General features: G+C 40.7%; 1 protein-coding gene across 1 annotated transcript in view; it reads left to right on the top strand.

Annotated features, from left to right (window-relative positions):
* Positions 1-17841, top strand: part of faah2a (fatty acid amide hydrolase 2a) — a 42769-nt gene extending 24928 nt beyond the window's left edge. The window contains exons 8-11 of the mRNA XM_067996867.1: positions 5588-5707; positions 13281-13392; positions 14642-14836; positions 16775-17841. Coding sequence (XP_067852968.1) covers positions 5588-5707; positions 13281-13392; positions 14642-14836; positions 16775-16950 — 603 coding nt within the window. The 3' untranslated portion in view covers positions 16951-17841. The remainder of the gene's footprint in view (positions 1-5587; positions 5708-13280; positions 13393-14641; positions 14837-16774) is intronic.
* Positions 17842-27728: the final 9887 nt, after the last annotated feature.

Below are 27728 nucleotides of genomic sequence, written 5' to 3'. Positions count from 1 at the left end.
CCATACCAACTCATTCCACATTTCCCTCGTGGGTATAAGACGCAGAGCACCTTGCTTTTTTGAAAGAAGGCTTTGACTGTGACTACAGTTATCATACTTTGTAATACTGGCACAGTCCATTAAATTCTCAGTGACACTTGAGAGTAAAGCCTTGTTTCCAGTCCCAGTATTGACTTCAGTTGATATTCCAGTATCTGAACTGGGTGATTGTTCTTCCTGCCACACTTGTTACAATCAGAATGCTGTCAAGTTTGAGCAAGAATCATGCACCTCCTAGGTTTCAAGGGAAGCCCAATTTGACTGTTTAAACTTATGAAAAGGAATAATGTGAACTTATGTACCTATACAATTTAAAGCTAAAAGGAAGTCACTCGTATTTGGGTAATCCATGCAACAAAGACTGCCTGTACTCAAAGTGTTGATTTTGGCGTACTAGAACAGAGGGCTAACTTTAAATAATTCTAAAATAAGCCACAACAAGTGATGTAGGGAGTCACCAAGGAGTGCCAGTCCAGAGTAAGAAAGGACAAGGATACTGGATAGATAATAAAAACAGAAAATGCTGGAAAAGCTCAGCAAGTGAGGCAGCATCTGTGAAGAAAGAAACAGTTAACGTCTCAGGACGAAGACCTTTCGTCAGCACTGTTCTGACGAAAGGTCTTCGACCTCAAACATTAATTCTGTTTCTTTCTTCACAGATGCTGCCTCACTTGCTGAACTTTTCCAGCATTTTCTGTTTTTATTTCAGATTTCCAGCATCCGCAGTATTTTGCTTTTGATTTAGTGGATAGATACTCCGTTTAGTGTCTCAGCTTTTAACTGAAAGGTAATAATCCAGCTCGTTTTGCAATTTTGTGTAAAGAGGCATCACTGCTAGCAATGGAGTGCTAGCATATGATCAATCATGCCCACCCCAAGGTTTAGCAATTTAGACTGAACCTTAAGTATCTGCTTGATAGCCAGAGCTGTAGATTATTTTCCTAAGGCTGATGGGGAATATTGAAGTGCGGGACATTCACCCAAGTCATGTGGAATCTATTGCCCATTACTGCTCATTTACCATAAAGAGCTTGACAGTACATTTTGGTAAATCTAAATGAAAGGTTTAGTAGGAGAGTTTCCAGGAAGGGGAAATAACACTCTTTTTTTCCTAAAAGGACAGTAGCTTAAATGTGATTTGCTGTTAGGAAAAGGCATAGGGAATACATTTCACAGGCATAAATGGCATTTGCACCATTTACCAGGGTTTCCACAGCTCCTCTGCTGAAGCTATAGTGGACGATCAGGAAAGCCCCCGTGGAAATTCATCTCCACGGTTTCGGGATATGTGGTGCAAGTTTTGGAATTGCTGGAGTGAACTCACCGGGCGCTAAATTGGGCCACATAGCGCCCGTTGTTTCGGCGCTACACTGCCCCTCCGTGCGTCTTGGATGCGCACGCATGTTTCCTGCATGACGTGCGCCAGACACCATCTTGGTATAGGGGTTCGCTAACCCTGAACGCTGGAATCGTAAAGTAGGGAGAAAATGGCTTCAATCAGTGTGCAACGCTGATTTGAAGTGATAAGTCCCAAAATGGTATCTAACGCTCAACTCAACGCACAATCTGAACGTGTCTTAGGGTGCCTGAAGGACCCACTCACCGGTGCTATTTAAAGGGACCATGCAGGATTTACAGGTTAGTGACTGGATTATTGCCTCTGGCTGCGGAGACATTTGTAATTGTTTTTGGAGGTCTCCTGGTCTTCAATACTAGGAAGCAGGGACATAGTCTAACATTTAGAGCCAGGACGTGCAGGAGTGAAGTTAGGAAATGCTTCTACACGCAAAGGGTGGGAGACATTTGGAATGCTCTTCTGCAGACGGCAGTTGATGCTAGCTCAGTTGTGAATGTTAAATCCGAGTTGATAGATTTCTGTGAACCAAGGGTATTTAAGGGATGTGGGGCCAAGGCGGGTACATGGAGTTAGGTCACAGGTCCACCATGATCTCATTGAAGGTTGGAACAGGCTCGTGGGGCTAAATGCCACTGCCACTTGCTGCCTCTTGATATGCTCCACCTTCTCCTGCAAGAAAGTGGGACGTGTGTCTGGGGTGAATGTGCCTGTCATGGTTGAATAGCTGCCAGTGTGTGTGGCCTGTGAGTTGTGAGTGGGCAGCTTGAAACAGTGGTAATGTGTAAGGGCGGGAAGAAGCATTTGCTTGGAAGAGTTGAGTACTGATGGAAAGAGTTTGTTGGTATGTGGGGGATGGAGGGTGTAGTGCGTGGTGCAGTTGGTAGGAGACGCCACTTGACAGTTGACCTCACTCACCTTGACCACTCACGTCAAAGCATTGAACTTCTTCCTGCACGGCATCCATGTTCATGATGCTGTGCACCTGGCATTGACTTCGTCCCCCGCGGTCCCACTGTCTCTTGAGTATATGTCTGGAGGGCCTCTTGCCCCCTCTGCGGATATAGGATATCCCTCCTTCTGTCCACCTCTTGCACCCAAGGTCTCTAGTGCATCAGCAGAGAACCTTGGTGCATGCACTCTTGCAGGCCTGGTACCAACTCAGATCGGCAGATTGGTGAGGTCTGGTGTGCATATTGGAGGATGTGGGATTTAGTAGTGCGCAACCTTTATTCAATGTTTTAACATAACTCATCAGTGTGTAAACATAGGGATGGGATCTGCATTTGTGTTTTACGTGTGCGATGTCTGATCTCTGTTCAGACTCCATGCAGACTGCTATTTTCATCAAATAACAGGTATAAGCTACCTGTTAAGAGATTTCTAAAAAAACATCCTCCCTTTGAGATGGAGTGCCCTCTGGTGGTGGAAAGTGCCAATTGCATTCATTCCACTTGCAAGGCCTGGAAAGAAACGCAGGTAAGTGTTCCCTGGGGACCAAACTTGCGTCTTGTTTGCCCAGGGTCCGTTCAGTGCAGGGTGGTAGCGCATCACGCTACCATCGCCCAGAACGGACCCTTATCCAATTTTTCCCCTACCATGTCAACCAGAAACAAGTCAAAAAGGTTTTTAATACCTCTGTTGGTCCATTGTTAACAATTTTACAACACCAAGTTATAGTCCAGCAATTTTATTTTAAATTCACAAGCTTTTGGAGGCTTCCTCCTTCCTCAGGTGAACGTTGTTGGAAATGAAATCCTCGGAATGAAATCGCATTTATAAATCACAGAACAATGCTTGGTGATTACAGACAGTTTTTTCAACTGCCCGTTGCCAAGGCAATCAGTGTGCAGACAGACAGGTGTTACCTGCAAGGTCTCCGAATATACAAATCACCAAAAAAAAACAAAAAAAAATCGCATAGACCTCCTCAGGAGACCAACACGGGACGCAACCAACAGAGTACCCTTCGTCGTCCAGTACTTCCCCGGAGCGGAGAAACTACGCCATGTTCTCCGCAGCCTTCAACATGTCATCAATGACGACGAACACCTCGCTATGGCCATCCCCACACCTCCACTACTCACCTTTAAACAGCCACCCAACCTCAAACAGACCATCGTTCGCAGAAAATTACCCAGCTTTCAGGAGAACAGCGTTTACGACACCACACAACCCTGCCACGGTAACCTCTGGAAGACATGCCAGATCATCGACACAGATACCACCATCACACGAGAGGACACCACCCACCAGGTGCATGGTTCATACTCCTGTGACTCGGCCAACGTTGTCTACCTCATACGTTGCAGGAAAGGATGCCCCAGAGCATGGTACATTGGCGAGACCATGCAGACGCTGCGACAACGGATGAACGGACACCGCGCAACAATCGCCAGGCAGGAGGGTTCCCTCCCAGTCGGGGAACACTTCAGCAGTCAAGGACATTCAGCCACCGACCTTCGGGTAAGCATACTCCAAGGCGGCCTTCGAGACACACGACAACGCAAAATCGTCGAGCAGAAATTGATAGCCAAGTTCCGCACCCATGAGGACGGCCTCAACCCGGGATCTTGGGTTCATGTCACGCTACACGTTACCCCACCAGCGAACAAATGTTATCTGTTTTTAATATAACGGGTCAGTTGCTGTCTTTTCTATGTTTCTACCTCTCTAGCTCTTTTTTTTGATGATTTGTATATTCGGAGACCTTGCAGGTAACACCTGTCTGTCTGCACACTGATTGCCTTGGCAACGGGCAGTTGAAAAAACTGTCTGTAATCACCAAGCATTGTTCTGTGATTTATAAATGCGATTTCATTCCGAGGATTTCATTTCCAACAACGTTCACCTGAGGAAGGAGGAAGCCTCCGAAAGCTTGTGAATTTAAAATAAAATTGCTGGACTATAACTTGGTGTTGTAAAATTGTTTACAATTGTCAACCCCAGTCCATCACCGGCATCTCCACATCATGGTCCATTGTTGTCAGTGAACAAGCTTCCCTGCTGTGCTGACTGGTGGGTTTCATCAGAGGAGCAAAGAACATAACAAACCCACTGAAGTCCACATTTAATTTGCAAATAATTGGTTTTGTAAGATACGGGACAGTGATGTGAGGAAATTACAATATGAAAGTGGAAAAAGTGAAAGTCACTGCCAGCTGACTTTGAATCCAGTGAGGGTCAGGGGATGATAGTATTTTTTTTAAAAGAAGCCAAGGCCCATATGTAGAACTTTGTAAACAATTTTACAACACCAAGTTATAGTCCAGCAATTTTATTTTAAATTCACAAGCTTGTGAATTTAAAATAAAATTGCTGGACTATAACTTGGTGTTGTAAAATTGTTTACAATTGTCAACCCCAGTCCATCACCGGCATCTCCACATATGTAGAACAGCAGCAAGGTTGAAAGCTACAACACAAGGCAATGTATTTCTCATGCTAACGTCACTTCTGCCATTTAACCATCTCCTGCTCTCCACTGAAGCACATTACAGGTCATTCTATTTCTTTTCCTCTGTGTGGTTGTACTTATTTTCTCCCCCTTCCCCTTGTTCTGTTTTTTTTTCAGTGTTGTTTATCTGTAACATCTTCCAATTCTGATGAAACATCAACTTGTCTGTTTTCTCCACAGGTGCTGCCTGACCTGCTGAGTATCTCCAGCAATTTTGTTTGATTTCCAGCATCTGCAGTATTTTGCTTTTTGTTCAAAATACTTTTAATGTTATGTAATTGCTTTTCTGCTTTCTTGCTAGCATTACTATTATTTTTTTGAAACCCTGTAGGGGTAATTATTACTTGCAGAAAATCTCCAGTTAGCTAGCTACGAACGTACGACAAAGGACAGATGATAAACAGCTAGTCCATCGAGCCTGTCATGGCACATGATGTAACATTTGCAGTTTGGGAAAGTGAGCTCTTGATCCTTCATGAATTAGCTAAGAATTGACCAAACTGGTCAACTAACAAATCTCTAAATCCGAATGAAATCAATCACAAGGGCATTGGTGGATTTGAATTGACTGACAATCTCGGAAGTTAAATCAAGAGCCTTGCAATACCTTAAATATTGGCTAAAATATTTTTATTGGCTGTTTTTGTTTTCTGCTATCTTTTAATATTCTCAAGTGATAAAGTAAATCTTGATGACACTGCATATTTAATGTTTTGATATATTTTTGCATTTTTCAGTTAATTGCATATCTTGAAGTGCAGTTTGGTGTTCAGGTACAACAAGTTCAGATCCACAAGATGAAGTATGCCTTTCAGATTTGGTCAGCAATGATGTTCACCGAAGGGACTGATGGCAAGGTACGGTTGCATTGATTATTTCTGACATAAGAACATAAGAAATAAGAGCAGGAGTAGGCCATACGGCCACACGAGCCTGCTCCGCCATTTAATAAGATCATGGCTGAACTTCGACCTCAACTCCACTTTCCCACCCGATCCCCATATCCTTTGATTTCCCTTAGAGTCCAAAAAATCTATCCATCTCCATCTTGAATATACTCCACAACTGAGCATCCACAGCCCTCTGGGGTAGAAAATTCCAAACATTCACCACCCTCTGAGTAAAGAAATTGCTCCTCATTTCAGTCCTAAATTGCCCACCCCTTATCCTGAGACTATGCCCCCTAGTTCTAGACTCACTAGCGAGGGAAACAGCCTCTCCATATCTACCCTGTCAAGCCCTCTTTTAAAAAAAAAAAAAAAATTTTTTTTTATATGCTTCAATGAGATCACCTCGTTCTTCTAAACTCCAGAGAATATAGGCCGATTCTTCTCAATCTCTCCTCATAGGACAATCCTCTCATCCCAGGAATCAATCTAGTGAATCTTTGTTGCCTCTGAGGTAAGTATGTCCTTCCTTAGGTAAGGAGACCAAAACTGTACACAGTACTCAGATGTGGTCTCACCAAAGCCCTGTACAATTGTAGCAAGACTTCCTTACTCTTGTACTCCAACCCCCTTGCAATAAAGGCCAACGTATCATATGCCTTCCTAATTGCTTGCTGTACTTGCATGTTAACTTTCCCTGTTTTGTTGACGAGGACACCCAAATATCTCTGAACCCCAATATTTAATAGTTTCTCACCATTTAAAAAATATTCTGTTTTTTTATTCTTCCTACCAAAGAGAATAACCTCACATTTCCCCACATTATACTCCATCTGCCACTACCTTGCCCACTCACTTAACCTGTCTGTATCCCTTTGCAAACTCTGTCCTCCTTACAGCTTACATTCCCACCTAGCTTTGTATCCCTAGCAAACTTGGATTACATTACACTGGGTCCCTTCATCTAAGTCATTAATATAGATTGTAAGTAGCTGAGGCTCAAGCACTGATCCTTGCGGCACCCCACTAGTTACAGCCTGCCAACCTGAAAATGACCCATTTATTCCTACTATCTTTTTTCTGTCCGTTAACCTATCCTCTATCCATGCTAAAATGTTACCCCCAACCCCATGAGCCCTTACCTTGTGTAACAGCCTTTTGTGTGGCACCTTATCGAATGCCTTTTGAAAATCCAAATGTGCTACATCCACTGACTCCCCTTTATCTACCCTGCTATTTACATTCTCAAAACTCTTAATAGATTTGTCAAACACGATTTCCCTTTCATAAAACTATGTTGACTTTGCCTAATTATATTATGATTTTCTAAGTGCCCTGTTACCACTTCCTTAATAATGGATTCCAGCATTTTCCCAATGACTGATGTCAGGCTAACTGGCCTGTCGTTCCCTGTTTTCACTCTCCCTCTTTTCTTGAATTACTTTTGCTACCTTCCAATCCACTGGGACCGTTCTAGAATCAAGGGAAATTTTGGAAGATCACAAACAATGCATCCACTATCTCTGCAGCCACCTCTTTTAGATCCCTAGGATGTGGGCCATCAGGTCCAGGGGATTTGTCGGCTTTTAGTCCCATTACTTTGTCCAGTACTTTTTCTCTAGTGATATTAATTGTTTTAAGTTCCTCACTCTCATTTACCCTTTGGTTCCCCACTATTTCTGGTATGCTTTTTGTGTCTTCTACTTTTGAAGACAGATATAAAATATTTGTTTAATACATCTGCCATTTCTGATTCCCCATTATAATTTCTCCTGTCTCAGCCTCTAAGGGACCTGTGTTGACTTGTGCTACTCTTTCTTTTTACATACTTGTAGAAGCTCTTGCAATCCATTTTTATATTTCTTGCTAGTTTACTTTCATATTCTATTTTCTCCCTTTTGATCAATTTTTTGGTCATTGTTGGTTTCTAAAACTCTCCCAATCCCCAGGCTTACGACTACTCTTGACAACATTTTAGGCCTCTTCTTTCAATCTAATACTCTCCTTAACTTCTTTAGTTAGCCACAGGTGGATCACTTTTCCCACTGAGTTTTTTTTCCTTAATTGGAATGTATATTTGTTGAGAATATTGAAATATTTCTTTAAATGTTTGCCATTGCTTTTCAACTATCAAACCCTTCAATTTAATTTCCCATCTACCTTTGACAACTCTCCCCTCATACCTATGTAATTGGCTTTGTTTAAGTTTAAGACACTAGTTTTTGACTTAAGTTTGTTACTTTCGAACTCAATATGAAATTCTATCATATGATCTCTCTTCTCCAGAGGTTCTATTACTGTGAGATTACTAATTAACCCTATCTCATTACACAATACAAGATCTAAATTAGCCCATTCCCTGGTTGGTTCCATGATGTATTGCTCTAGGAAACAGTCTTGAATATATTCCATGAACTTGTTTTCCACACTACCTTTGCCAGTTTGATTTGCCCAGTCTATATGCAGATTAAAGTCCCCCATGATTACTGCATTACCTTTGCTACAAGCTCCTATTATTTCATGATTAATACTCTGTCCAAAGGTATAGCTACTATTAGGGGGCCTATAAACTACTCCCACCAATGTTTTCTGCCCCTCGTTATTTCTTGTTTCCATCCATACTGATTCTACTTTCTGATCCTCCGAGCCAAGATCCATACTCACTACTGTCTTTATCTCATCCTTCATTATTAGGGCTACAACCTCTCCTTTTCCATTCTGCCTGTCTTTTCTAAATGTCATGTACCCTGGAATATTTTGTTGGCAACCTTGGTCATACTGCAACCGTGTCTCTGTAATGGCTATTAGGATAAACCCATTTATCTGTATTTGTGCAATTAATTTATCTATCTTGTTCCAAATCTCATAAAGAGCCTTTAATTTTAACTTTTTACCATTTTTTCCTGCTTTGACCGTACTTGTTGTTGCACTATTATTGGTAAACTCTCTGTCCCTTCCTGCCACACTCTGCTTATCTTCACCTAAGTCACTACACTGTTCTATTGTATTAACTTTTCTCATTAGATTTCTAAATTTCCCCTCACCTGACTCCCCCCACCCCCCCCCCCCCCTTTTTTAGTTTAAGGACCTATGTATAGCCCTAGCTATTCGATTTGCCAGGATGCTGGCCCCAGCCCGGTTTAAGTGGAGCCCGTCCCATCTGAACAGTGCTCTCTTGCCCCAGTAGTGGTGCCAGTGTCCCATGAATCGAAACCCCTTCCTCCCACACCACTCTTTGAGCCACGCATTTAACTCTCTGTCCCTATGCCAATTTGCACGTGGCTCAGGTAGTAATCCAGAGATTATTATCTTTGAGGTTCTGCTTATTAACTTAGACCCTAGCTCCTCAAACTATCTTGGGTAGAACTAGGAACGAGGTTCTGCTATGTTGTTGGTCCCTACGTGGACCACGACAATTGGATCCACCCCCTCGTGCTGCAAATTCTTTTCTAGCCGCGAGGAGATGTCTTTCACCCTGGCACCGGGCAGGTAACACAGCATTTGGGACTCTTGGTTGCGGCTGCAGAGAACAGTATTTATCCCCCGATTATACTGTCTCCTACCACTACCACATTTCTTTTCACTCCCCCCACTTGAATGGCCTCCTGTACCACGGTGCTGTGGTCAGTTTGCCCATCCTCCCTACAGTCCTTGTTCTCATCCATACAAGTAGCAAGCACCTCGTACCTGTTGGACAAGGGCGAAGGCTGCGGCTTCTCCATCGCTGCATCCTGGGTCCCCATACCTGCCTGACCCGCAATCACATCCTCCTGTCCCTGACCACTGACCAACTCTAAACTATGACCTAACCTAAGGGGTTGTGACTGCCTCCTGGATCTAAGTGTCCAGATAATTCTCCCCCTCCCTGATGCATCGCAATGTCTCCGAGCTCGGAAAGTGGGAAAGGAACAGTATGTTCTCTTTCTCCATGAAAGAAACCCTGAATTTAAACTTGAAAAATATAAGATTGCTGTAATTATGCTAGTGCAAGTACAAAATGAAGTATAAGGTTGTTCAATAATCTCTATGGTGTCAGAAATAAAAATTTAGTTATTGCCTAGATCTTTATTCCACTGTCTCGAGCTGAACCAGACTGTTCGCAACCTTAGCGTCCTAGCTTCTGACCCCATATCCTCTCAATCACAAAGATCGCCTATTTCCACCACCATAATAGCACCAGTCCCTGCCCTTGTCTCAACCCATTTGGTGCTGAAGCCCTCATCCATGCTTTTGTTACCTCCAGACTCGACTATTCCAATGTTCTCCTGGCCAGCCTCCCATCTTCCATCCTCCAGAAACTAGAGCTCATCCAAAACCATATCGTAACTCGCACGAAGTCCCGTTCACCCGTCATCCCTATGCTCGCTGACCTACAACGCTTCGAATTTAAAATTCTCCCTCCTCATATTCAAATCCCTTCATGGCCTCTCCCCTCCCTATCTTCGTAAACCCGCCAAGAACTCTGTGTTCCTCCAACTCTGGCCTCTTGTGCATACTTCGCTTCCTTCGCCCCATCGTTAGCACACATGCCTTCAGCCGTCTATGCCCTAAGTTCTGGAATTCCCTCCCTAATCACCTCCTCCTCTCTCTTCTCCTTTAAGACGCTCCTTAAACCCTACCTCATTGACCAAGCCTTTAGTCATCTGTCCTAATATCTCCTCCTTTGGCTCGGGGTCAATTTTTGTCAGATCATGCCCCTCTGAAGCACGTTGGGACATTTTACTAAAAGAAAGAAAAACTTGCATTTATGTAGTGCCTTTCACGACCTCAGAGCATCCCAAAGCACATTGCAAAAAAGTACTTCATTGGTTGTAGTGTAGTCACTGTTGTAATGTAGGATTATAAATGTAAGTTGTTGATGTATTCATTAATGCATTTCAAATGATCAGTTATCAATATTTATTATACCTTTTGTGGTTCACCTCGATATTAATTTCTGTTGCTAGTCTTCAAATTTACTTGTCACTATTGACTGGTTTTTTTTTAACACATTTCTAAAATTTAAAATGATTCCTAATTGTATTTTTTGCAAATTTTTGATAGATTTGTCAACTTGTGTAGTTTTCTGCAATTTTAATAAGTCTTGAAAGTTGGTCTGTGCAGTTCTTTGAGTATGGCCTGTATCATTTTCTACTCCAGCACAGCTTCAAATGTAAGCCATACTAATTATTATAGTCTTTTACATCTTTTTGCTGCCTGAGAGTTAGCAGCTGTCAGATTCCCTCCTCCCCTGTTGAAAACTGGTCCCCTTTCTCATCCAGCACCAGCTCAATCTAATTCAAAGTTAGTGCTTTCAGAAAGTCTGGACTTGAATCTTGTATGTACATTGAGTTTACAGCACCAGAAACAGGCCATTTGGCCCAACTGGTCTACGTCAGCATTTATGCTCCACACGTAAGAACATAAGAAATAGGAGCAGGAGTACGCCATACGGCCCCTCGAGCCTGCTCCGCAATTCAATAAGAGCGTGGCTGATCTTCAATCTCAACTCCACTTTCCCGTCTGATCCCCATATCTCTTGATTTCCCTAGAGTCCAAATATCTATCTATCTCAGCCTTGAATATACTCAATGACTGATCATCCACAGCTCCCTGGAGTAGAGAATTCCAAAGATTCACAACCCTCAGAGTGAAGAAATTCCTTCTCATTGCAGTCCTAAATATCCAACCCCTTATCCTGAGACTATATTCCCTAGTTCTAGACTCTCCAGCCAGGAAACATCCTCTCAGCATCTTCACTGTCAAGCCCTCTTAGAATCTTACATGTTTCACCTCTCATTCTTCTAAATGTCAGAGAATGTAGGCCCGTTCGACTATCCAGCGATCCCTGCTGGAAGTGTGTGCATGTAGACATCCAGTGAGGATACGATCTAGCTTGGCTGTAATGCCCCCCTGCAGTCAAACAGCCTGCCAATGCCTACTGTCAAAATTCCACACACAAATAATGAAAACAAGTTATGTTTTTCATTCATTCTAACATTTTGCTCTTCTTTGGTGCACACAAAACTTGGAAGGGTAGTAGACAGAGAGGAGGATAGTGATAGATTTCAAGAGGATATAGACAGGCTGGTGGCATGGGCAGACAAGTGACAGATGAAATTTAATGCAGAAAAATGCAAAGTGATGCATTTCGGTAGGAAGAATGAGGAGAGGCAATATAAACTAGAGGGCACAACTCTAAAAGGGGTACAGGAACAGAGAGATCTGGGGTATATGTGCACAAATTGTTGAAGGTGGCAGGGCAGGTTGAGAAAGTGGTTTAAAAAAGCATACAGGATCCTGGGCTTTATAAATAGAGGCACAGAGTACAAAAGTATGGAAGTCATGATGAACCTTTATAAAACATTGGTTCTGGGCACTGCACTTTAGGAAAGATGTGAAGGCCTTAGAGAGGGTGCAGAAGAGATTTACTGGAATGATTCCAGGGATGAGGAACTTTATTTACGTGGATAGACTGGAGAAGCTAGGGTTGTTCTCCTTGGAACAGAGATGGTTGCGAGGAGATTTGATAGAGTAGTTAGAGAGAAACTGTTCCCATTGGCGGAAGGGTCAAGAACCAGAGGACATAGATTTAAAGTGATTGGCAAAAGAACCAAAGATGACGTGAGGAAAAACTTTTTTACACAGCGAGTGGTTAGGATCTGGAATGCACTGCCCAAGGGGGTGGTGGAGGCAGATTCAATCATGGCCTTCAAAAGGGAACTGGATAAGTACGTGAAAGGAAAAAGTTTGCAGGGCTATGGAGATAGGGCAGGGGAGTGGGACTAGCTGGATTGCTCTTGCATAGAGCCGGTGCGGACTCAATGGGCCGAATGGCCTCCTTCCATGCTGTAACCTTTCTATGATTCTGATTAGTAGACTGTAAAAAAGCTTGTTCCCTGACTCACTTTGAGCCTCCAACCTCTTGCTCTCCATTGCAACCTATCTTGTCTCCCCACTTTATTGATATTGCTATGGTCTGAACTATCCACTCTTAGATGTAGGGATAAGAGATTAAAAGAAGGCTGTGCTCTCAATTTTGTGTGATTTCCCCAAGACTGCGGGGTGTGATTTTTTTTTCTTCTTTGGGTGGGCGAACAGTTGCAGTATTCAGATCAGAATCTTACAACCAATGTGTCGCATAAACTGTTTCCTTCACAGGCTGTAGGAAGGGCCAAGTTGGGGAAATGCAGGGTTCCTCTGCTCATTGCTGTGGCCCTGAAAGATTTGGGAGGATTCCAATCCATGTACTTGGATGTAAAAGTCCTGACTTCCAAATTGAAGGAAGAGTTCAAACCAGTTACACTAACCCAAATATTTTGGTTGATGTGTCTGGAAGACTGACTGGCAGCTCTGGATTACAAGGATGCAAATTTTCATAACTGGGTTTTGAACTAAGCAATTTGTTAAATTCCATTTTGTGATGTGTTTGGAGATTTTTCCTCCTGTGTACGTGAGATAACTATCTGTGTTAATTAGACGCATAATAAAGTCAAGACTGTAAACTTATATTTTAAAGAAACAAAAGTTACACCATTGGTTATAGTGTACATTATTTTAACAGGAGCCTGAGTCTTTCAAAGAATTGATGAGAGACTGTGGGAAGGAAGTAAAGCCACTGTGGGAACTGGCTAAAAAGATTCTGGGACTATCGGCATATACACTTCCTGCTATAGGTAAAGTCTACCTTGGCAGAATGCAATTCATCTGTGTTGTAATCGATGTATTAAGGTGCAATTATACTGCTACATTTGCGCCATTACAAAGCGGTTTAGACTGCATTGAAGCAAAAAGTAAAATTGCCTTGAATAGATAGTCTTGTATCACTTTGACTTCTTACTGAGGTAGAATGCAGGTAGTATCCAAGATTTTAAAAGTGCTCAAGCAGTACAGTAGACCTCCTGGACACTTTAATTTTTCAATCTTTTAATGTTGAGGGAAAGCAGATACTCAGGCTCTCGTAACATCAAAAATTAGCTATGGTGGAGTGAAACCCTGTACAATTTGTTGCTGATTTTAGTCTGAGGCACAGTAAGCAGTGTAGCAAGTCTGCTAACCGATCGTCTCACTATGGATACTGGTCTAAAATCAGTACCCTTGTCTTAACTGAATATTAGAGAATCCAAAAGATCTGGTGTATGAAGGGCAGAAAAGACCCATAAGCATGAGATGTACCATAGCTGTTCTAGTGAGGCCATTTGCTGAATCTACTAGCATAGTGGTTTTTCAAGCATACTTTTATTTATCTAAGCATTTAGGTGGATTTGGCTGCAGAAGCCTTTCAGTAATGAAGTGTCCTGCATGCATGTTCTTGGAAACTCTGCCCTCACTCCCCTTTCTCTCTCCATCTAACTCCCCTCCACACGCACACACGACCATTCCAAACAGTGCCTTCTAAGATCAGGGTGTTGACCAGGGCAAAAGATTGGGCACATAATTCCTGGGCACATAAACTGCACATAGCTGTCAAGTAATATAATTCTTCCAGCCTGTGCTTCAGTCAAGCTAGCCCCTCCATGAATCCATCCCTGGCAAATTATCTATAAATAAATAAGTTTTTATTCAAGGTGCCATGGGTATGGGATACTGGCTCAGGAGGCATGAGGTTGTGATATCCATTCATCGAGTTTGTAGCTTGTGTTAAACAGTTGATTCCATTTGTACAAGTGTCTTATTGAACTGGGGCCGATGTGGTATCTTCAGTTTGCAATATTGGAAGTTGTGCATTGGAGTTTTCTTGGTCTGAATCCGTGAATGTAAGGCATAATATAGTCTTGCAAGGCCATCAACGTGATTGGGCATAGTAGTCTTAAAATACATTTTGTATCCTTGACAACCTTTATAAACTTGTAAATTGTACTGTAAGTTAATTAAATACTATTGCCTGAACAGACCTGATGTAGTTTGTTCTGTTTCTTAATATAGGTCTTGGCATTGTGGAGGATTTGGCCAAGGTAAATCACCGTCGTAATGCTAAGCTGATGAGCATGTGTCAAAATCTTCAAGCTGAGTTTTCCAGTCTGCTAGGAGATGATGGTGTATTTTTATACCCATCCCATCCGAAAATTGCACCCAGGCACCACCACCCTAAACTTATGCCCTTCAACTTCGCATACACAGGTAAGTAGCACACATAAAGTTGAATATTTTTAAACTTCAAAATCTTAAATAAAATGCTGAAAGTTTTAAACAGTCCTTTCTTGTAAAATACACTTTCTTTATAACTTTTCTTGTCAAAGAACAAACACAATAAAGAATTCAAAAGTTTTATTGTCGACCGCATCCACATGGGCATCTATTGTACTTCGTCTGAAGTAAATCGATCTAAAGTGTGCAGTACATAATTTACAACTTCATTCCAAACCTACACACGTTATTAGCATGTGCTCAGGCAATTAATTGGGCAAATTGACAACTTCAGACTTGTGTAGTTCACCTGCATTGGTCAAATAATTCTTATTTTTCATGCACTTGGCCCAAAAATAAAAATGTCATGTTTGGGTTTAGGCACTGCTCAAAGTGCCAAAAGATATTTTACCATTAGCCAGTCATGGTTTTTTGCCATGTTTCTGGTCAAAGCACAATACGACCTCCTGCTTTGTCCTTTCTATCAACTTCTCCCTGAGTGTCCGGAGAGACCCTTGCATCATTGAGAGATCATTTTGAAAGACTGTGCCACCAGATTGATAATTTGGGAAATCTCCAATTAAGTTGGCTGAATTGACTCAATCTGTTTCCTTAGAATCTACCCTTCCTGATTTAATGACTTGTCTGTACTATTGGATACAGAGTGGTGGCCCGGTAATATATCTCTGGGAGCTGGTTGTTAGTCTTTGACTCTGAAAGCCTTCCATTGAGAATTTAACAGGAATATGCTGGTACATTGACACAAAGACACGGTTGAAGGAGCCCACTCAGCCTATCTAGGTTATCTTTCTATAGAAAACTATGGTGCCCCTACCCCTGCTCAGTCACATTATCTAGCTGCCTCTTGAATGATTCCAGAGTTTTTGTGTTCAGTACCATATCTGGAAAGTTATTCCAAGTGTTAGTCACTCTCTGCCTGAAGTGCTTCCTGGTCCTGAACTTGTCTTTTACCAGTTTGCACGTATGTCCCCTTGTCCTGCAGTTGCGGTTTAACTTGAAATAGTTCTTTAAATTAATCTTTTCTAAATCTCTTCATATGTTGCATATCTCTATGATCCATTCTTATTAATTTCTTTGCAATACTGAACAGTCTGAATTTACTTAACCTTTTTTCATAACAAACTTCTCTGACACTATGGATCAGCCTTATGGTTCTTCTCTGTGCTGCTTCCCTGGACTTGGTTGTTTCCCTTGTCCTTCAATGACCAGAACTAAATGCAATTCTCAGGCATGGCCCAACTATCGCTTCAAAAAGTTTCAATGTAATGGCCTCAAACTTGTACTCTAATGATTTGACATTATAGTTCAATAATTTGTTTGCTTTGTTGGTTGCTGTTCTGCAGTGACTGGTCATGAAACATTGAGTCTGCAGTGACTGGTCATAAAGCATTGAGCCTGTTGTTACTCCCAGATCTATTTCAGCCTCTTTCTGGCTAGTTCAACACCATTTATTATGTTTCCCATTTTTTTTTCCCAATGTGTAACCCCTTGCTCTTAAATTATGGCATAACCCTATTTATCAACAATGTTAGTAATATTTAACACTTTTTTATTAAATAGAATGATGTTATCTGGTCGCACAGTTACTAATAGTAGTAATAATGTTTATATCAAATTTAAGAACATAAGAAATGTCAGGGATGAGAATGGGCCAATTGGTAACATCAAACCTCATTTCCCTAGTATATTAATTCCACCAGCATGACATCTAATTGTATTTTGAATATCCAATGTTTTTGCCTTGATTATTTTGCTTGTTAGATCATTGCAGACATTTATTGCACTGAGTAAAGAGTAACTTTTCACTAATTTCCATTTATGTTTTCTGATCCTATAGAAATAATAATCTGGGTAAGCTTCATTTTAAAAGCTGTTTAATGATTTTAATATATTTGTAATTTCCTGTTCTAGCTATTTTTAATGTGCTTGAACTGCCAGCGACTCAGTGTCCCCTTGGGTTGAGCAAAGAGGGGCTGCCTCTTGGAATTCAGCTTGTAGCTAATCACCATAATGACCATCTCTGTCTGGGTGTGGCTCGACATTTAGAGAGTGCCTTCGGTGGATGGCGAAATCCAGGAGCACCCTGAATAAATTTCAAACAATTCTGATTCCTGCTTCAACAAATATAGGACTTTTCTTTTTGTATCCACTGCTACTTTTAATTAATGATAGAGAGCCATGATTCAAGTATATATGTAAACCAAGTTGCAAGATTTTTTCCTTAAAAAGAGATTCACTTTTTGTCAAACAATCCTATGGCAATGTAAGTGTGAAATATAATTTTGAAAGATAGCATTGTTGCTTGTAGTTATACCTCCCTCCAATCTATTAACACTTTTATTAACATTTGTTAACACTTACACTGATATAAGTCTGTACACTAAATAGAAAAATTCCTCTGACTGTTGATAGTGTAAAACTTGTGTATAATCATTACTTTCATTCTGAGTAACTTGCAAATAAAACTAAACTAGCGTGATCAAGGTTTTAACAACCGTTTCCTTCAGAGAAAGAGTATGTAACTCTTGAATTATTTTCCAAACTGCAGGTTTTAACTTTTTTTATACCTTTTGGTATACTAAATTATTTTCTGCTGATTTGTCATTTAAAAAACATATTTTTCTTTAACCACCAATTTCAAGTGTTTCTTTTTTTCTTATTTGTAACCTGTGTAATTCAGTAGAACTAAGTGTTTTTCACACTTCTGTTTTTCATTGTGGCTTAATAGTTGTAAAATTGAGCGATGCTGTCTCTTTCGATTAAATAAATCTAGGGCAAATATACTATTGTAAATGGATTCAATAAGCTATTTGATTGGAAATCTAACAATGTACAGTTGTGGATTTGATGTGGCATTGCACTGTTAACTCGGTTCACTGATGTATAACAGAGTTTTGGAATATAAATTTTGATGTGTATATTCTGATGGCCAGTTTATATAATTTGTAGGCAATAAAGATACTTTAAATGAGGCGTGATAGAGGTGTTTCTGCATTCATGCTTTGAAGCCCCAGTTAATCATAACCAGATCTTACAATGAGGTTCATCTGATATTATATTAAACCATATTTTTAGAGGTTCAACAAGCAAGATTATATGAAATTTTGTTTATCCTTATGTGTCTTACTACTCCTCAAATACAGAAGTTCAGTTGGCTGTCACTGTCTAGTATTCTGCAGTATCTGTTTGTGCTGTTTCCCTTCACAATATTAGAGATACTAAATTACGCAGTGTACTTCATATTGATTTATTGTGCTCCTATTAACTCCTTTAAATGGTACTGAAAGGTATCTGTTTGATCAGGATAAACATTGATAAGATAGAAACTGTTCAAGATATATATAATTGGAAAAGACCATTGCGATCTATCTGGCCAGTCCCAAAGTTCACAAAAAATACCTTTCTATAATCTGTGTCTTACTGGTTTTGGCATAAATGATAAAATACTCCAGAAGGTTCTGTTGGAAATGTGGAATGCAGATGTAGCGTTCTGCACCAATCCAGATAGTCTGTCTATACTGAATAGTAGCATTTAAGCTTCATGTACCACTTCTACTACCTAGAGATTGTCACCTATAATTCTAAGTCAAAATGAAAATTAACTATCATTTGTGATCCCTGGAGCAGCATTAGAGGTCATGGAAAATTTGACTTGTCTCCATTGGTATCAAGTACAAAATCCAGTTTTTCAGTCACAAGCATAATTGTTTTCCTTATGTACACGAAAAAAAACATGTTATACCAGAAAGAAATTTGAGGGGTTTTTTCCTCAATTGGCTTTGGTATCACTGAAATGTTAGTATTCTTGGAAGTTCTACTTGTAATTCACCACCCTCAGTATATTAAAGGGTGTGAGCCTATGACTGTGCAAATTGTACATGCTCCAACAGAGGGAGCAGGTTCAATGGGCTGAATTCTTTTCAGTACTTTATTTTCACAACAGTATCCTATCTGTCCAGGTGAATGTTAGTTTGCTACAGCAAAAATAAAAGTAACATATTCCAGTAAACTATTATGTGTTGGTCCCTAGCAGCATAGCATTCCACAGATTGGATTCTACAACATACAGTAACATATTGTTCAGAATACATGACTGAAGGTTTTAAAAATAAATCTCTTTTGCCATTTTTAAATATTGCAGTTTCAAGTTTGTATAGCCTATGAATTCATGTTGGCAATATTAGCCAACAAATACTTAATGTATTTGTATAACTCTTCTCGCTCCATTTCACTGGTGGCATTAACCAATTTTAAACTGGTTTATTACCTCTTAAAATAGTGAACAAAAGAATGTCGTGAATGCTTAGAATATTTGCATGCTAAAATTGGCATCAGTAATTTCTAGGCTTGCAAAACATGTTACTCCACCTGCGATATGATTCACGTCACTTGATGTAGCTTCAGGATGTCAGAAATATTTTACATGTATTATATGAATCATTACCACAACTGAAATAGATGACTTGCTTCCAATTATTCATCATCACATACTTCCAAATAGTATCACTCTGACTCTTTTAATTCAAGAGTATATTGCAGCCCAGGGATTCACTTTCTCCTACAATTTTCAGGCTTTTAGAACCCAAGCTTGGGGTCACTTCCTTTTCATTTACTTAATTTTCTTTTTAAACCTGGTGGTGTCCAGCAATACTAGCCATGGACCTTTGTGTAGTTTTCTCAATAAAGAAGGCTCTTCTCAAGGTAAGCAACTGAGATTAGGTGAGGATCATCACTATGTACTCTGTAGATTACTTACAGCTATTTATCCTTAAATGTCTTCAAACTACTGCTGTGATTATTGTAATCCAAACCATATAAAATTTTACAACATGTAGGACTCAGGAAAAGCGAAATCTATGGGTAATGCTTACCATAGAGACATTGCTCGTTTTAATTTTATTTTTTAAATTGTTGGCTTTAAAAAAAAGTTTCTTTACAGAGGTCCTCAATGCATTAAAATGTGCATTTACACTACAACCTTAGCGTTGGTGTGAAATGGTTTTGCTTCGCACCAATGATGCAGTTAGTGTAAATGCATTCTGGCATCAGAACAAAGTGAAGTGAGATTCCTTTAGGAGGTGTCGCCACACTTCTCTTCAGAGTCAGTTTGGGCCTTGGCACTCTATTTAATGCTAGTTTTCAAATCTCTCCATGGCCTCACCCCTCTTTGGCCTCATCCGAGATCTCTGCACTCCTCCAATTCTGGCCTCTTGCGCATCCCCGATTTTCATCACTCCATTAGCGGCTGTGCCTTCAGCTGCCTAGGCCCAAAGCTCTGGCATTCCCTCCCTAAAGCTCTCTACCTCTCCTCCTTTAAGATGCCCTTTAAAACCTACCTCTTTGATCAAGCTTTTGGTCACCTGGCCTAATATCTCTTTATGTGGCTCGGTGTCAAATTTTGTTTGATGTTGCTCCTGTGATGCGCCTTTACTACATTAAAGATGCTATATAGGTGCAAGTTGTTGTTGTAGTGCAAAGCCATTTTGATTTTGTACCAATGTTAAACTTGTGGAATGCCTGGAACATTTTTCTCTGTTAAAGGTGCTATATAAATGCAAGATGTTCTTTCCATTAATGCTGACACCACATATATGTGTACATAGATATATTCTAAAATCTTGCAATAAACTTTGCATTCGTGTAATGTAGAATAGGAAGATGGGTATTGTGCTGTAACAGATTTTATTTCACAGTGTTGCTAGGACAGTTTAGTTATGGTCTGTTTTGGCCTGGGATATGTAGGTGGCGGTGACAACATGTAATGTGCTCAGTACCAAGTTCTGGTCAGCTTTTTAACTAACTGTAGCAGGCATCTCGTGCTCCTGAGCCACTCTACGAGACTTCAACGGATTCAAAATAAATTTGTATTTGTTGTGAAAGGTTGAAATTTGACTTTTTTGGATACATTTACAAAAACAAAAGCAAATTGGCAACAGGATGTCTATCCACAGTGATTCTCAGCAATTTGAAAAGATTTGTGCTTTTTTTCTGTTGCTGTTGGTTTGGGTTGAGGCTAAAATTGATATACCCTGCCACATGCTAATTGAGGGCTTTTGTGTCATCCTTTACCTGGCATTGCACCACATAGTGGCTAATACAGGAAATATGCCAGTGGGTTCTTGGATTGTACTAGTCGCATTGAAATTCATTGCTGTGCTAATGTTTATTGGCAAAGCTACAGCTTTATGGCCTGTAGAATGCATCTTACCTCTACTGCTATAAAATCACAGATCTAAATGTCTGCTAAGCTTAACCCTCCTGCTTGCACCTTAGTCAGGCCAAGGTATTTGAACCCCATGTATCGCTATACAATTCAGGTATATCTCCTTACATGCCTGACATGACTCCTGTACCATCTCTGCTCGTTGGCATCATCCTCCTCCTCTATATCCTTGAGCCACAATCCCAGTATCGTGAGGATCTGTACGATGTAGGTCCTTCAGTTATGCTGCAGTATAATCAAGCATGCTTATATATCATTCCTATCTCAGAAACATTTAGTTCCATAATAAAACTCAATGTTATCAGTTACGGGGGACTTCAACTATCCTAATATAGACTGGGGTAGTAATAATATAGGAGGCAAAGAAGGGGAGGAATTTTTGAAGTGTGTTCAGGATAACTTTCTTGACCAGTATGTTTCCGGCCCAATGAGGAAGGAGGCATTGCTGGACTTGGTTCTGGGGAATGAGGCAGGCCAAGTGGAGCAAATGTCACTGGGGTAACATTTAGGGGACAGCAATCATTGTATCATAAGGTTTAGAATAGCTATGGAAAAGGACATGGACCACTCTAAAGTAAAAATACTTAACTGGAGGAGGGCTAGTTTCAGTGGGATCAGAACTGATCTGGCCCGGGTAAATTGGAATCAAAGATTGACAGGCAAAACTGTAATTGAACAATGGGTGACCTTTAAGGAGGAGATGGTTCGGGTACAGTCTAGGTACATTCCCACGAGGGAGAAAGGTGGGGCCATTAAAGCCAGAGCTCTCTGGATGACAAAAGAGATAAGAGTAAGATGAAGCAGAAAAAAGGGGCACATGACAGATATCAGGTTGATAACATAAGTGAGAGTCAGGTTGAATATAGAAAGTTCAGAGGGGAAGTAAAAAAGGAAATAAGAGGAGCAAAGAGAGAGTATGAGAATAGACTGGCGGCAAACATAAAAGGGAATCCAAATGTCTTCTATAGGCATATAAACAGTAAAATGGTAGTAAAAGGAGGGGTGGGGCTGATCAGGGACCAAAAAGGAGATCTACTCATGGAGGCAGAGGGCATAACTGAGGTACTAAATGAGTACTTTGCATCTGTCTTTATCATAGAAGTTGCTGCCAGAGTCTACAAAAAAATGTAGTTGAGATACTGGATGGGCTAATAATTGAGAAAGAGGAGGTACTAGAAGGGCTAGCTGTACTTAAAGTAGATAAGTCACCCAGTCTGGATGGGATGCATCCTAGGTTGCTGAGGGAAGTAAGGGTGGAAATTGCAGAGGTACTGGCCATAATCTTCCAAACATCCTTAGATATGGGGGTGGTGCCAGAGGACTGGAGAATTGCAAATGTTACAGTCTTATTCAAAAAAGGGTGTAAGGATAAACCCAGCAACTACAGGCCAGAAAGTTTAACCTCGGTGGTGGGGAAACTTCTAGAAACAATAATCCGGGACAGAATTAACAGTCACTTGGACAAGTGTGGATTGATTAGGGAAAGCCAGCACGGATTTGTTAAAGGCAAATTGCATTTAACTAACTTGATAGAGTTTTTTGATGAGGTAACAGAGAGGTTCGATGAGAACTATACAGTTGATGTGGTGTATATGGACTTTCAAAAGGCTTTTGATAAAGTGCCGCATAATAGTCTTGTCATCAAGATTGACGCCCATGGAATAAAGAGGGCAGTGGCAGCATGGATACAAAATTGGCTAAGTAACAAGAAGCAGAGAGTAGCGGTGAACGGTTGTTTTTCTGATTGGAAGGTAGTGTACAGTGGTGTTCCCCAGGGGTCAGTGCTGGGACCACTGCTTTTCTTGATATATGTTAATGACTTGGACTTGGGTGTACAGGGCACGATTTCCAAATTTGCAAATGACACAAAACTTGGAAGTGTAGTGAATAGTGAGGAGGATAGTGATAGATGTCAAGAGGCTGGTGGAATGGGCGGACACATGGCAGATGAAATTTAATGCAGAAAAATGTGAAGTGATACATCTCAGTAGGAAGAACGAGCAGAGGCAATATAAACTAGAAGGCACAATTCTAAAAGGGGTACAGGAACAGAGAGATCTGGGGGTATATGTGCACAAATCATTGAAAGTGGCAGGGCAGGTTGAGAAAGCAGTTAAAAAAGCATACGGGATCTGAGTTTTATAGAGGCACAGAGTACAAAAGCAAGGCAGTCATGATGAACCTTTATAAAACACTGGTTCGACCACAGTTGGAGTATTGTGTCCAGTTCTGGGCACCACACTTTAGGAAAGATGTAAAGGCCTTAGAGAGGGTGCAGAAAAGATTTACTAGAATGATTCCAGGGATGAGGGACTTTAGTTATGTGGATAGACAGGAGAAGCTTGGCCTGTATTCACTTGAGTTTAGAAGAATGAGAGGGGATCTCATTGAAACATATAAAATTCTGACAGGGCTAGACAGACTGGATGCAGGGAGGATGTTTCACCTGGCTGGGGGGTTCAGAACCAGGGGTCACAGTCTCAGGATATGGGGTAGGACATTTAGAACTGAGATGAGGAGAAATTTCTTCACTTCACAGTGTGGTGAACCTGTGGAATTCTCTACCACAGAAGGCTGTGGAGGCCAAGTCACTGAATATATTTAAGATAGAGATAGATAGATTTCTAGACACAAAAGGCATCACAGGGTATGGGGAGAGAGCAGGAATATGGTATTGAGATAGAGGATCAGCCATGATCATATTGAATGGCGGAGCAGGCTCAAAGGGCCAAATGGCCTACTCCTGCTCCTATTTTCTATGTTTCTAAGCTGGGATTGTTCTCCTTGGAAAAGGCAAGATTGAGAGCAGATTTGATAGAGGTATTCAAAATGATGAATGGTCTAGACAGAATAGATAGAGACAAACTGTTCCCATTGGCAGAAGGGTCAAAAATCAGGGGACATAGATTTGGCAAAACAACCAAAGGTGACATGAGGAAAAACTTTTTTATGCAGCGAGTGGTTAGGATCCGGAATGCACTGCCGAGGTGTGGGGGGGGGGGGGGGGGATGGCGGTGAAGGCTGATTTAATCCTGGCTTTCAAAAGGGAACTGGATAAGTACTTGAATGGAAAAAGATTGCAGGGCTACTGGTGGGGGAGTGGGACTAGCTGGATTGCTCTTGCACTCTGTAAAGAGAACATAGAGTGCAAAGTGGTTGAATACAATGTTTATTGCACTTGTTGCTGTCGATAGCTCGGGATTAAAAAATCTTTATACATATAGTGTGGACCAATAATGAGAATTAATTATCCGCAGCTGCACTACAGCAACACAGGGTGTCGCCTCCAGGTATTTTGGAGTTGATTCTGAATCGTCTGATTGGTATCCAGGGACTGGTACACTAATGTTAGCAACACGCACAAAGGCGGAGTCCGCTTTACGGAAATGTACAACGATGAGAGCAGGACAGCGAAACCTCTGCCGGAATCGACATCAGGCCGGCCAAAGAGAACCATAGGTCGCTGTTTGCTGGAATGGATACGCTGAATTTAAAGGTAAGGCGCTACTGGGCATTAACTCGCGTTAATGAAAACAGACTCCAGTCTGTCCATTGGGAAATCTGACACCGACTACCTTGTACCAAGTTTCGGTGATACAATTTTTTTAAGGAAACAAAAAAAAAAGGACAGCTAATGTTAGGTGAATTTTAAAGAATGTGAGGCAGCCACAAAAAGAAAAGGAGAAAAAGAAAATATTTTTTTTTCTTCCTCGCATTTTTTCTAATTCACCCAACATTTTTCAGGAGCTGTCTTTTCATATCATTGTATTTTGAAAACCATTACATAATCCCACGTAGAAATCATAACGCTCATGTCCAGAGTGTATTTAGGAATCCAAACTGTTTAGAATTATGCCAAAATATATTAAAATAGGGAAAGTCTATTTTTTGCACAGTTTCGATGGACTTTACCAAGGATTCTTTGAGAAGTGGTATTGTATGCTGTCTACTCTTAATTCAAAGTTGCTTAATTCAAATAATTCACTTCATTCTTAGCACTAAATTCCGACTTTACTGTCATTTATCTTGTTTATTTCAAATTATTGGATAACTCACAAATGACTTTGAATTATCAGGGGTAGATCGTTGTCACAGTTAATTTTTAAAAATAAATGTTAATCTTTTTGTACTCCTGCAATGTCATATTTGCAACAATGCAGCGAAAGAGATTTGTGTTTCTGCCAACTACAGCGGGAAACGAGAGTAAGTTTTCTTAGTTCAAAAAAAGTGTTTGGCTGAAACCTGTTTTCCTGGGACAGCAGATTCAACCTTTTTCATAACACTGCCACCTGCTGTCAGACCCCCCTGAACTGTGCTGTGGAGCTTCCTATGGTATGTGGCAATCCTTTCATCTTCACAGTGAAGTGTTGTTCACCCAGCGTGATGCTGTAAAGCAGCTTTTACACTTTGGATTGTAATTTTTATTATTATTTGCCACAAAGTGGAGCTGAGCAATAACTTACAGAAGCAACACCAAAATTGGCACATTGCTTTTATGCAAGGAGCCAATCAGGGTTAACTAATCAGAGATTAGTTGGAAGTGAGGGAAGAGAAGGAAAACTACAGTACTAATAAAGTCTTGATGTGGAGATGCCGGTGATGGACTGGGGTTGACAAATGTAAACAATCTTACAACACCAGGTTATATCCAACAATTTTATTTAAAAATCACAAGCTTTCAGAGATTATCTCCTTCGTCAGGTGAATGTCAGGAAATCCTTGAACGTTTCGCATTTATATTCAGAGAACAATACCTGGTGATTAATAAATACTAATAAAGTCTGTCTCACACACTTTATACCCTATTGGAGCCCTTGAGTGAGCAAGTTGTACATGCCTTGTTGGAAAGAATGGACTGGCGGAGCTGGATGATTGTTTCTTGTTCTTTTCTTATGGTCGTATAAAGACAAAAGGGTTTGCATTTATATAGCGCCTTTCATGATCTCAGGACGTCCCAAAGCTCTTTACAGCCAATGAAGTATGCTCTTATCATCTGAACATTTCACACTCTTGTTAATTCCACATATAGATTGTTGGGGTGTATTAGAATTCCTTTCGTTAAAAAAATTCCTCTGAATAGGGGAGCTCCAGAATACAAGTACTGGCCCCTGGTAACATACTAACACCACTACCTCTAACAGTTATAAAGTCCTTCTCAGTTCAGGCACAAAGCAGAGGTGACATTTGCAGTACTTTTTCTAGTTTTGTTTTCATTAATAAAATTAGTTACAGACAACTGGTAGCGCAGAATTAATAAATCACTGCTTGAATCCTAGTCTGGACTGACTTTACACTTGGACTTTTCTTGAGGGTAATTTTGCCAGTTGTGACTGGGTCTTCTGACAGGGAAGAAAGAAGTCATAGACAGATCATCTCTGACTTCCTGCAAGTGAACCTCAACAATTTGTTTGGAGGTCCCTATGGGATGGTCCAATTTACCCTATTAATTGAAAATTATAGCACAGATGTGGGGTTGAATTGAAGAGGGATAATAAAGTAGCATTTGACTTAGGACATGGTCAAAGGTAATCGAGGAGTAAAAATAAATTCTAATGTAAATTCTAGGGTGTCAGCCTTGGCTCAGTGATAGCAATCTCACCTCTGAGTTAGAAGGCTGTGGGTTCAAGCCCCACTTTTGAGACTTGAGCACATAATATAGACTGACATTTTAGTGCAGTACTGAGGGAGTGCTGCACTGTTGGAGGTGCCATCTTTTGGATGAGACGTTAAACTAAGCAGTGATCTGCCCTGTCAGATGGACATAAAAGATATCATGGAAGGGTGGGGGAGTTCTCCTGGTGTCCCCGCCAATATTTCTTCCTCAACCAACATCATTAAAACAGATTATCTGGCTATTTAGCTCATTGATGTTTGTGAGACCTTGCTGAGTGTAAATTAGTTGCTGCATTTCCCCACATTACACTTCAAAAGTACATAATTGGCTGTGATGTGCTTTGTGATGTCCTGAGGTCATGAAATGCGCTATATAAACGCAAGTTCTTTCTTTAAATTGTATGATGTTTTATGGACTGTATTTTTCACATTTTACTGCATGGTATTTCACTTAACTAGTGTCAAATTTCTCTCACTTTATAAAAACAGACCTAGCAAAATAGTATAACCTGAATAAGATGAACTGCAATTTTTTCATCTCAAAGGACAGCCTACTGTGAGCTTTGAGGAGGGAATGATAGTCTTATCATGGGATGTCATCATATGCAATGTGACACTTCTTCTGGATCTGAGAGCTCCTGAATGTTGCATGCCAGCATTGAAATGCTTGTTCCTGTTTATCACTTCACACAATCTAGGCAACAAATAGTTACTTATTTTCAAACCTGTGTCAGATGCCTGTGTGTGTACCTGTTGTCAGAGTGAAATTCTGGTGTGATAGCCCCTTGATAGTGATGTTGCTAAGGGAAGAGATTAAAAAAGCAGCAGTTATCTGATAACCTGAGAACTTGAGTAATACACTTCATGTCGTCAAATATCGTGAAACACTGTGCTGTACGTTACATTGTGTACAGCAGGATCTTCCACATTTTGCTCGATGGGGTGCACTCAAGACCTTTTTCCACTTGAGTTTTATGGTAGATACATAAATATTAATAGAGAAGGTGGAGGGAAGATTTAATAGAGGCA

Source organism: Heptranchias perlo, chromosome 15, assembly GCF_035084215.1.
Source record: "Heptranchias perlo isolate sHepPer1 chromosome 15, sHepPer1.hap1, whole genome shotgun sequence".
Lineage (NCBI taxonomy): Eukaryota > Metazoa > Chordata > Chondrichthyes > Hexanchiformes > Hexanchidae > Heptranchias > Heptranchias perlo.
This window is presented reverse-complemented; position numbering and strand designations above follow the sequence as displayed.